General features: G+C 41.0%; 1 protein-coding gene across 7 annotated transcripts in view; it reads left to right on the top strand.

Moving 5' to 3' along the window:
- The first annotated feature begins 3927 nt into the window (after positions 1 to 3927).
- MLLT10 (MLLT10 histone lysine methyltransferase DOT1L cofactor) overlaps positions 3928 to 12352 on the top strand; it is a 128492-nt gene continuing 120067 nt past the window's right edge. For 4 of the 7 annotated variants that reach the window (XM_074535099.1, XM_026795796.2, XM_026795798.2 and 1 more), the window contains exons 1-2: positions 4427 to 4595; positions 8258 to 8337. In XM_074535099.1, coding sequence (XP_074391200.1) covers positions 4427 to 4595; positions 8258 to 8337 — 249 coding nt within the window. Of the gene's footprint in view, positions 3947 to 4148; positions 4241 to 4426; positions 4596 to 8257; positions 8338 to 12352 lie in introns of those variants that run through there. The other 3 variants (XM_074535107.1, XM_074535112.1, XM_074535116.1) reach the window with 3 other exon arrangements.

Genomic DNA, 12352 nt, shown 5'->3' with positions numbered 1-12352 from the left:
CTCAATACAATTTAAGAGTAAGCATGTAAAGATACATTTACTTTATTAATGTGGGTTCTGTTGACATGCTATATCCTTCATAACTGAACAAAGATAGAAAGAATTTGTTGGATCTAAGGCAGACTGCTATTTAAAATGCACTGCGTGCAAGGGTCAACATGTAAGAGTTGCATTTTATTTTGTGCAAAGTGACCATTTCCCTGCTGCCTTCCCAGAAATGAAGCCAATACCCACGATTAGAAGGTATTTCAGTGAATGCTGTTAATGATTTAAAACCACATAAACAAAAGGCAGACAAGCATCAATGTATTTTAAATGGATAATCAAGAGATAGATCATTCTACCTATTGAACATCACTAAGCTACTGCAATTTTCTGTTTTCAGTTGCATCTGTTTAGCTGCAGTATGTATCTTTTTGCACTTAGGTAAAGATCACAGCCTTCTCAACAAAGACCCAGTCTGAAAACGGAGTAAAAATTACTGTGAGAAGTTTGCTTTCTGGAAGGAAGTGAGTTTTCCTGCTCTACAGCTCCAAGTCCCAATATAAATTTATGCTTTCTAATATAGTATGCATTTTATATCAAGTCTATGCTTTTTCTGTTATTTTTGGAAGACTCATCTGATGAATATATTCAACTGGTAATGTGGCTTTGTAAATTAAAGACTTTTTCTTGTTTAATGCTTTGTTTTATTCACTAAAATTACAATATGATTTTGCACATCTTAAGAAAAGAAGGTGACATTTCAACCAAACATTTAAAAATCTTAGTTTTACTATTGCAACTGATTATTTTGTAGTAAAAATTTGTGAGTACATCTTTATTTTTGTTTATAAAACTGAAGTGCTATTCACTCATATATGCTAATGTTTTCTTGAATGCCTTAAACTTCTAAAAACAATTTGCAGTTGGAGAGTGTAATTTTCTTTTACTTACACATTCATTCTGTTTGTGAAAGTAAGAAAAATTGAAACACAAAATCTTCTTATAAGTTTCTTTTATTCTAACTTGTTCAGCTTCTAGATTTTGTAGGTTCCTTTAAGCGAATTGGATTTTCTCCTTGCATTTAGATTAACAATAAAATTATTCACTCTTACTCACTGAATTATATTTTTCTCTAATTATTTTAATCTCTTATTTATCACTATAAGAAGGACAGGTTTCCTTTTTTAGAAAAAGAAAATTGGCCTTCTGTGTTATGTCAGTGCTTATTAAATACTACAATCATAAGAACATATATGCTACAAGATTTTATGTTTTGATTCCATAGCTGTTATAGGCTTAGTGTTTGCAGTATTTATTTAGTGGTAATGCTTTTCTTTTCCTATTTTGCATTTCAAAGGTCTTCTCTAAATGATTGTTTTACAGAACTATCAAGAGGTTATCTAAATTTTTCAATCAAATATTACACAATACCATAAAGTGGTAGTCATGGAGTTTCTTCCAGTCCATGTAAAGTCTTTCTATAGAAAGAATTATATAGAAATCTGTAAGAAGACAACAAATATTTCATTAAATAACTGAATGTATTAGGCTTGACTGAATTTTAACCAAAGCAAAATTTCGGGATGTTCATTACTGGGCTGGTGTGTTACATGCTGTGAGATTAGAATATTTTTACTTGAAAACTATACAGTAGGTTCTTCACGAATATACTGTTGTTGCTATGGTGCAGCTTTAATCAAGTTGTTGCAAAGTAATTAGTTTTTACTTTGGTGATGCTGCTTTATAAAACTAAAGATTGAGCTTTAAAATAGCTAACATAAAAAAAGACGCTTGGGAATTGATTGTACTAGTTGCTTTTCAGACAAGAAATTGCAGGAATACCCCAAAAAAAAGTGGTGAGAAAAATTTACAATTGTTTGTTACAATATACATTTTACTAAAAGTATAAATTCATCCAACAAAATATATTTAATATATTTTCATTTAAAAATTAAATTTATCTGTCAGGGAAATAAAGGGTAGATTTCCTGCTGTACTGACTTTTTTTTTTCTTTTTTTGGTTAGGGTTAGCAGAATCATTGACAATGCTTTTTAAATTAGATGTCATTTTCTTGACAAGAATGAAGAAGGGCTGCAACACTGTATCTATCAGCTTCAAATAATTTGTGTTTTTAAAAACACCAGGATATATTAATTGCTTTATTTTCTTACAAAGTAATTGCTTGCACCTGCAATTTTCAGGGTATTTTTATGAGCTTATAAAGTAATAAAAATAGTGTTTTAAGTATGTTTAATAACAAATAGTTTTATGTTCAAATTTGTATTCTTCAGTGTTGATAGGACATTTGGTGCAGGGTGGCTTTTTTTTTTGAGAGCGGTCTTTGATTTTACACAACTGAACCATACTACATTCCAGTTTCCTCCCCCTCCATTTTTTCACGTATCTTAAAAATTTCTAAACTCTTCTGGCTATTTGGAGCATATATTTCCAGAAAAATGCTTAGGATGCGCCCGAAATGGCTGCAATAATCTCATGTTTGGTTGGGCCTTGCATGTAGGAAACTACCTCCATGATTCTTTTTTGCCTGGCTGCCATTCTTCCTCTATCAAAATAATTTCACTTAAAACTTGAAGGAGAGAAAAGAGCTTGACCTAAGATATCCTGAATACAAACTGCAGACTTAGATATCTGCAGGGGGTAGAGTTGTGCACATCCCACCTCTCCCTTCCATGCAGCAGTTTGTTAACTAATAAAACATCTGCACTTGTGTACAGGACTATGACAATGTATAAAATATAATCTGCGTACGTGTGGGTCTAGGTAGTGCTGTGTCCAGGAATGTACATAATTCAGTAGTGATTTGTACAGATACCAGCTCAGCTGCCCTTGCAAAATCATCGTGAAAAATACAGCCCACACACAAATTCTGCTTCTCTGCCTTTTAGCATGATAATGAAGATGAATCAATGATATCTTCCTTGCCCAACACAAAATAAAACAAACAAACAAACAAATAAAGAAATGCTAGGCCCGGGGCAAGTGAGTGACCAGGATTTTGCAAGGCTGCATTTAATTTCTTTATGCTCCTAACAATCACCACAATTAGTTCCTTCTGCTACAGGCATACCTGCTTACAATGGAGAATTGAATAGCCTGAGATTTTCCTCTCTGCTGACCACCTCAGCTCGCTCCCCTCAGGTTTTTTTTTTTTTCTTTTGCCCCCCCTTTTTAATTTAGAGAGACAACAGAATTACAGAGTTGTTTTATTAAAAAAAATAACCCTATCGCCCAACTTCTAGAAAGACATGTCCACCTCTGTGTAAAAGTAGAGAGCAGCTGCTGTGTGGAAGAACATGCTTGTTTTTGTGTGTCTGCAGCCTCCCTGGTTTCTCTATTTGTCACATCTCCCGTTCAGCATCACTTTCGCTGCCGTGGCAGGGATAGCCAGGCAGCGCCGCATCCGCGCCATGAGTTTTGAGGGAAGAGGAAAGAGCAGGATTAATAATGCATTAGCTTTGCAGCCCCATCGCAGGGAAAATAAACAAAATAGTAAAAGTTGCGGTGAGGGCAGGCAAGTGGCGTAATAGCGAGAACGCATTAGTCCTGCAGGCACACCGAGGGGATATAAACAGGATAATAAAAGTTGGGAGCGGGAATGCATTAGTCCTGCAGTCACATCAGGGGGAAAATAAACAAGATAGTAAAAATGATTTCGGGGGGGTGGGGAGGGGGCGGGCACGGGGCGCGTCCTGCGGCCCTGGCGCGGGGCCCCGCGGAGCGGCGGCGCGGGTGGGAGCGGGGCGCGTGTCCGCGTGTCCGCCGCCTCCCCGCCCCCGCGGCCGAGGGGCGGGCGGGGGGCAGCGCGCAGCGCGTGCGGCGCTGGCGGGGGCGGGGAGGGCCGGGCGGGACGCGGCGCCGCGCGGGCTGTCCCGCGGCCCCGGCGCGCGGGGGGGCCCCGCCATGTCCCGCGCGGGGGACGGGCCGTGGCCGCGCGCCGAGGTGGGTGCGCGCGCGGGCCGTCAGGTGCGCGCGGGCGCGGCGAAGGGCGGGCGCGCGCTCCCGCGCACGCTCTCTCGGAGGGGGCGGCGGCGGGGGCGCGCGCTCGGGGCGCCGCGGCGGCGCTCACGTTCCGCGGGCGGCGCGCGAACCCTCGCGAGGAGGCCCCAGGCCGAGGCCTGCCCGCCCCGCGGGCGCGCGCGTAGTGCGCCTGCGCGCCGGCGCCGCCGCCGTGCCCGCCCGCGGAGCCGCGTCCGCCTCCGGAGCCGCCGCGGCCCGACCGACACAGCCTGGCCGGTTGGTCGGGCGGGGGCGAGACGAGGCGCTCAGCCGGCGGTCATGGGTCCCGAAGCGCTGCCGCGGCGACGGTGGCGGCGGCTGCGGCTGAGTGACTGAGGGGAGACCCCGCCGGGGGAGGGGGCAGGCGGAGGGCGAGGCGCGTGTGGCGTGCGCGGTGTTGACGACGGTGTTTTTAACCCTTAGATGGTCTCCAGCGAGCCGCTGCTGCTGCCGGTGTCACTGGAGGGTGAGTTCTCCAGTAGCATGAAGGAGATGATCGGCGGCTGCTGCGTGTGCTCCGACGAGCGGGGCTGGGCCGAGAACCCGCTCGTCTACTGCGACGGGCACGGCTGCAATGTCGCAGTGCATCAAGGTGAGCGGGCAGGCGAGGGCAACGCACCCGCTCCGGCCTTCGGCCTCGCCACTTCCTTCTCGCTGCTCCCGGGCTTCTTCCCTCGGGCCTGCTTCCTTCTCCTCCCCACCCCCGGCCGTTTTTCCCCCCTTTTTTCCCTCCCCCTCCCAGCTCTTCTTTTTACCCATGAAGCCTGTTTGCCTGTTTCTAAGGCCACGTGCTTTCTGGTTTGACTTGCTCTGTCATCTTCTCTCCTTCCCGTCGGTCTGTCTTTTCCCTCACGTGAGACTTAGTATGTATAGTGTGTTCTCCTGCATTGTGCCTGTGAGAAAGGAAGAGCTCCCCTGTCCAATTTTTTACCCTTTTCTCCTGCATGTTTTTTGGGTCTGTGCTCCCCAGCATGCCTCTGCACCCTGTAACAACCTCAGCTGCAACGTTTCAGAGACTCTCTAAAATTGCTTTTAGTCTTTGCAGAACTAGTTACTGTACTCTATTCTGCTATTTTGCTGTATTTCTTGTTTCACCTATGTGATCCCTGTTGTCCCTGCTTTTCCCAAGTTTGAAAAAATTATTTGAGTGGCAGCCAGGAGACAAGGAGGGTTTAGGACTGGAAGAGAGGGGTGCGTAGGAAAGACTTAGCTGTCATGTGATTTCATCTCTGCCTTTCCTTGAATGTCATTTGGCTGATGTTTCATGGTAGATGAAGAGACTTCCTGTTGTGGTTCTGCGAGGGGAGGGTGCTGTTTGGAATGGCTGATGCTGGATTTGTTTGGCTTAGTGGAGGCTGGTTGGTTGGTTTCCAGCTCAGTTCAGGAGCTGGCATGTTCCCTCTGTGTGATTGTTTTTTTTCTGTCAGTGGGTTGACCCTTCGCGTGAGAGCAGAGGAAGAGACAGTTCTGCTGCTTACATTGTGAGAAAGGAAGCCATCATAACTTTTCCTTTATGGTAGCAGGAGTAAGGAATAAGATGGTAGTTTTTCTGTACCAACTCCTAAGCAGTCATGTGAACTCAGTGACTGCCTTTTTGGCTGCTTACAGGTGGTGGACAGATTGGAGGAGACAGAAAATCCTAAATCCAATTCATTAATCTGAATGCCTAGTGCATGTGAAAATGCTACTAATGTGTGTCTCATTCTTGGTCTTAAATTGTGCTGAAGATGATATAATATAGTCGTTGGCTGTTCCAAGTACGTGTTTCCTTGTGATTTGGCAAATAGTGAGAAATAGTAGTAATTTAAGGAGATATACAAAATAATTAAGTTATTTTTGTTAACATTAGATTGAGCACAGAAGGGACCTGACAGGATCTCTGAAGTTAATCTGGTTTTGAATTGGTTTCCTGTCATCTTAAGAGCTGAGTAATGTGTAATGTTAACCAGTAGATTGACTGCACTTGTGGGATCTTAGGATCATGAAGAACACAGTGACTACTTCTAGAAGTCATAGCTGAATCAGCTATTCCTTTTGCATTGTCTTGGACATCTTCCTTTGTATCTAGAACCTTGCTGATATTTTCAGTGAAAGAATTGAATGATAGCAGCAGTTGGACCTGAAATAGCAGGAACAAAAGTCAGTTATAGAAAGTATTCCTAATATAGAGAAACACATTTCAGCAGGTACAGGAAAATGTGTTTTTTTTGTTAAAGTCATATCCAACCCTAAGCTGGAATCTCAGGAAGTATGCAGAATAGTGCTTGGTCTAAATCCAGAAGCTGTTACAGAGATCTTAAGAAAAGAAGAACTCTGTGTTTTGATTTCCTGTACCATTCATGCTTTACATTTTGGATTTGATAAGTCATGTGAGCAAAGGTGGTAGAGGAGGCATCTCCACTCCTCTGTGCAGTAATTGTAGTAGTCCTCGTGGTCAAAGCTGGTGGTTTGTATTTGAAGTACAAGCAGCAGTATTATCCATAAAGCTTTATTAACTGCTTTGGTTTTATTATTATAATTATTCTTAGTTCAGAGGAAACTTCACTTGTGAAGTCATTGGCAAGTTGTGAAGGACAAGATCTCTTCATGTGTTTAAAGAAGCTTTGCACAGTAGTGGAAGTATAAACAAAACTCTGAAAATGGTATCCTGGTACATCAGAGCAGGATTGGGTGATGGACTCCTCTGGGCTCCAGACGTGCTCTGTTACCCTGGCAGACACAGAACTACTTCCCTTCAGCTTTGGTCATTGCCCAGCCCAAGTTGCCTTTGATCTGCTTGCCAGCCTTGTCTCTGAGTTGCATTTTATACTTGTTTCCTATTCTGCACTGTCACTTGCTAACCTAAATGTATGATTGCACATTTAAAATCTCCCTCTCAATATCTAAAGAGAAAATCAGAGTCGCCGCATCTGTGGTTATTATAGATGCAATAAAAACATGATTTTTTTTCCTCATGTTAAAGAATTTTGTTGTACAGTCAAAGGGGCTTGCCAGAATAGTTTGGCTTGTAGATATTTGAATAAAGTATTTGAAAATCTGACAATGGGTCTTAATATGACTACATGTATGTATATAATAGGAAATGATTTCATTGACTTTCCTTCATGGAAATGAAGGTATATTAGCCAGATGTTTTTATATTACTGTTGCATTACTATTTTTCATCTCTGAGCTATCACAAAATCAATATATTTGTATAGTGTAACTACAAGTTACTAATTTAATCTCAGCTTTCTTCATAACTTTAAATTAATCATACATTTTTTTCTACTTACACACTTAAATTTGATTTTTGTACTTAAGTAACATATGATTGTTGAGAATTGAGTCTGATTTATCTTTAATACCTTGGGATTATCTTTGAGCAAAATGTTTGGCTTTTTGGTTCTTTGTTATTTGCTACACCCATACAAATAAGAGTATACTCACAGCACTTGTATTCTTTTGTTTTCATTCCCTCTGTAGTTCTTAAGGTTGCTTGATGTGTGCATTTCAAGCATGAGCAGTATTGCCAAATTGCTCAACTCTTTTTTTTCTGGGGAATTTTGTAGCAAACTCTTGGGGTTGCTTTTATATTCTGTAAAAATATAGACGACTGTCTTGCAGATAAATCTGCCTGTCTGAAAATCTCTTTCCTAAGGATTTATGTTGTAGCCTGGCTCAAGTTGCAACTGATCCAAGTCCTGATGCTGAGTTCAGTTTGTATTTACATCCCCATGAATTTTCAGGGGTAAAAAAGCAAACTTTGTTCAGTTCACTATGGATTGTCTGCTTAAGACCAGTTAATGTTCTTACAAGAGTAAGAAAAGTGGATAGTAAGTGTATGAATAAATACCTTAGGAAGAGCTCAGGTTTGTTAGTTACTTTTAGTTTCCTCAAAACTAAAAAAAACCCCTCATAATAACAAGCACCCAACATTTACAGTGAAGTGTCTCACCTGTTTTGGAAGTAATTAAATAGCAAAACAGGTCACATAGGAAGTGTTGCTGCTTTTGAATGGTTGTGTTACTTTTCAAGGGAATGTGTTCTTTTTTCATTGAACAAATCCTGCATAATTTTTAAAATTAGGCTTGTTGTACTTAATTTCTTGTAATTCTGTGATAGGATTTAATGTGCAATGTATAGTTGTCCATTTTGCTTTTTTGACAATTAAAATTATGTGAGATCAACTAATAGTAAGCTTCTTTTAGAACGTATTATTAGTATTGTGGTGCTGTTTATGTTTGCTGAAATGTTTTGTCTTGTTCAAAACAGCTTGCTATGGAATTGTTCAAGTACCCACTGGACCATGGTTTTGCAGAAAGTGTGAATCTCAGGAAAGAGCAGCCAGAGTGGTATGTCTTTTGTTTATTAAGTAATTGTAGTTACAGTCCTTGTGTGGATAATATTTACGCAAGTGGTACAGTAATAACAGAAGAGAACTTTGCTTTCTGTTGTAATTCCTCTAAATGCTTTTCAGAAAGACCACTATTCTTCTTTTTTTTTGAAGTGGAAATATGTAACTGTCTCTGAAGTGTTCTGACAGTGTCAGGTTGTGGGGTTTTTATTTTTTAGGTGGTGGCAGTTTTTTAGTTCATTTGGTTGGTTGCTTTTTGTCCTTTTTTATGGTCCATGGTGTAGGTTTTGGTTAATTTTGTCAGTTTAACACTTACATAGCTAGGTACAGGAAATAAATAAAATCTATATCCAGTTTTCTTTTACAGCAACCTTAGGTTGCCAGTTAAAAGCTTCAGTCTAGGAACACTCCCAGGAAGAAGTGTTGTTAATTTCAAAAACTAATGCTTACTTGGAGTGTGATACTTAGAATTGAAGAAGTATTTTCTTTCTGCTTTTTCTAATTCTTTTATGGTAGATATTGGGCATTCAGATAATGCTTTTCCTTTTTTTACCATGTTTACATGAGGTTTTGTTTTGGTCAGACTTACATGTTTGTTAGATGAAACAGGGTGATGTCAGGCATTTTTAGAAAAAGAGAATCCCATTTCTCCCTGCTTGGCATTTCTTAGTTTGTCTTCCAACAAAAGATAAACTGAGAGAAGTGGGAGTATTTAGAATGACTAAACTTTCCTTTGCCTCTAAAAAAAATTCATTGGAAGACAGGGTGGTGCTGCATCTTAGAGCAGTGTGTAAACTGTTTTTAACGTTCATCTTTGAAAACAAATGAGGAGTCAGAGACCAAATTTTCAGTTTCTGTCAGTGGCTATCAGTGTGTTTACATGACCTGTTTGCTGTACCTATTTCCTTTTCTAATAGCACGTACAATAGCAGTGGTGGCGAGACTTACTGTTGCATGAAGTTTTGGCACAGGTCTAAAGAATCTCATTCATCTGTTTTTTCCCACTTTTTGCCACTAATGTGTTCATAATGCCCAGGGTGATCGAGACTGACTTAGTTCTTCCAAAGCAGACCTGTTGGTGGGAGCAAGAAGGGATTGATTTTTCTATGCTCTTTAAGTATTTGCCAATAGAAAATCAAAACCCTTTCTAAAGAAAGGCTATTTCTTTTCATGGGGAGACCATCAGCTGTGTGAAGTTTTAGGAGTCGCATTTTTTAGTGTTGCTGTGTTTGATGTATACAGGTTGATAGCAAAGTTAAAAATACAGAGCAGAGAGAAAGCTGGTGACTACAAGAGGATTTTCCAAGACTACCATAGGGAATCCTTGTGGTTTGGGATGTAGTTAATCCTGGCTTCTTGTGACATGAGGAGTGTAAGAGAACTGTCCAGAGTTCTATAATAAACAGTGTTTGACTGCATTATGATAATTTCTTGAGTTTACCAAATGAATAGCTTTGATAGACTACTTTGCTGTTTGAAGTGAATAAGAAGCAGTGCTAGCTGAATTTTCTGCCTGGTGTATTCTGTGCTTGTTTCCACCAAACAGTGTCTGTTTAGTTCAACAGGTTGATTACTGATTTTGTTTTGAAAAAGGAAATTCCATTTGTAATGTAGTGTAGGTTTAAGTGGTTCTCAGGTGAAACCGATTGCATGTGAATTAGCTGAAGTTTTAACAGCTCTTTATATGTTAGTGAGTAAGAAACATGGTGGCTGAATCTGAGGTGTCTTGAAGCAGCTCTTGACATTCAGAAACTAAACTCAAGCCCTCAGTATGGAAACTGGAGCTTTACAGTAAGCAGTTTACCAGACTCAGAACTTTTAACACACTTGCTTAGAAAAGCAAACATCCTTATCATCACCGTATGAGAGTGAAGTTTAGTTTTTCTCTTGGCCTTCGTGCCTATAAACAAAACCATAATTAAATTAACCATATTACATTGACTATGCTTCTGCTTGCTTACTTTTAATCTTTAGAAAGACCTCAGTATTGTGCTCAAGGCATATTTTTCCATGCTGATGGTGTCTGTGTTGTGTGTTTTCAGGGTGTGTTTCTTGGTTGTTTTTCTTTTTTAAGCTTCAGTTGCTGGGCAAATATATTCATTCTGATAAGCAGCTGCAGTTAATTGCTCACACTAAAGTTAGTCTTGCTTTAACAATGAAAAGGAGTGGACTAACTCAGGAACACATAATGCAAGTTGGTGGGTCACCAGAGAAGTTCACTTAACAGTGGACTAGGACAGGTGCCACGTGCTATGCAGTGTTATGTACCGGCGTGTACTCGTTCCTTTTTTGTGTGCTGCCTCTAGGCTGGTATGTGCAGGGTAGGAGCCAAAGCAGCAGCTGGGTGACTTCTGTGTTTTTGTTGGTCAGCTGGAGCCAGTGACCTGGCTGCTGAATGGTCACTTGCTAGTTGGAAAGCACTGCTCCATGCCAGACAAGTGATACTGAGTCTTGGTTCCAGCAGAGTCATGTTTTTCTCTGTGTGTGAGAGAAAGTGTGCCTTTTCATAAACCTGAACTGTTTGGATAATGGATGTATTGAGGGGGCTGATAATTTCTTTGGCTTTTTAATCATGCCTATGTAGTACATAATTGAAGGTTGTAATCCCAGTACACACTTTTTACATCACTGTGTAAGTTTTTAACTATTGCTTGAAAAATCTTAAGCTTTTTCTAAATCAGCTCATTTATCTTAGCTTACCTATGGTGAGCTTGAAATTCAAGTCTCTTCAAAATGGGTGGTGACTGCTCCTGGCTTTGCCTGTGTCAGCACCAGCTGCTACTGCCCTGCATAGTGGGCCCTTTTGGTGTCTTCAGATGCACCTGAACTTCTGAGTCAAAAAGCAGGGCAAGTACATACTGATGTAGAAAAAACTAATTTTGAGGTCTGTGTGAGATTGTATATATATGGACTGCTACAGAAGGGATTTTGGGTTCTGGCTTAAGAAATTGGATGGTGCATGTGTGTTGTCCAAGGGCTGATAATTTGGGTACCCAAAGAAAGAGCTAAGCTTAGGATTTGTAGCACAACTGTTGTTTGAAAAGACTTTTTTTAGCCCATAATCCTGTTATGTGTCAAACATCTTCCTTGAGGATCTTATGTGAAGAGTAATTTAAAAATAGTGTATAGTGGGGTAAAAATAGATAATGTATTTATGGTTTACCACCAGCTATTAATTACTCTTCATACTCATCATGAAGCTGCAGTATCTGTGTGATAGAGGCAGGAGTCCACCATTTGTGCAGGTAGCTTGGTCAGGCTTTTTAGCTATGTGTAGGTCCTGTTCTGAATCCAGCTTGATTCAGAGAGACCAGGAGATCTCTGTACTGAACTTAAGTTTTTCTTAAGAATTCCAGGAAGCTTTACTCCCTCAAAGTGTAGCTCAGGTGCTAAATGTGAGTTGGATTGCTTGCACTGGAGGTGAATCACTCTGCTGTTGATCTGTTTCATGGGAATTTGGATATTTTAGGCCTGTCCTTGCGTCTGGAAGAAGCATTTTGGACTTGGTATAAATTAATGTCATAACAGCAGTGTTTTTTTTTGCTTGGCATTTCTATGGTTTTTTGGTTGTTTTTGGTGGGATGGTTTATGAGGTTAAATGCAGTGGTGGTCCAGAACTGAGTCAGCACATTTGTGTGACACTACAGCTTGTCTGATAAGCCACCTGGGTTTTGGTCCTGGGAAATGTGCTGAGGGGGCTCCGACTCCCTGTGGAGCTGGGATCCATCTGGATCACATCTCAGTCTGGCTGGAGTCTCTGTGCTTGCACATGTGTTTCTTGGAACTTGTGGGAGACAGAAAGAGACTTCTGTGTCATTGCAGGGGAAGTTTAGACCATACAGTGGTCAGTGTTGAGGGTTCAGAACAGTAAAAGTGCCACTATACTGTTTACCCAGTTCAGGTATGCTGTGTGCTCACAGTGATAGGTTCCTGCTGGTTATCCTCTGAGACCTGAGCTGCACCTGCATCTGCTGCGCAGATCATCCAGAGTCTGAACACTTGCATTTTAATTT

The sequence above is a fragment of the Zonotrichia albicollis genome, chromosome 1 (genome assembly GCF_047830755.1).
Source record: "Zonotrichia albicollis isolate bZonAlb1 chromosome 1, bZonAlb1.hap1, whole genome shotgun sequence".
NCBI lineage: Eukaryota > Metazoa > Chordata > Aves > Passeriformes > Passerellidae > Zonotrichia > Zonotrichia albicollis.
This window is presented reverse-complemented; position numbering and strand designations above follow the sequence as displayed.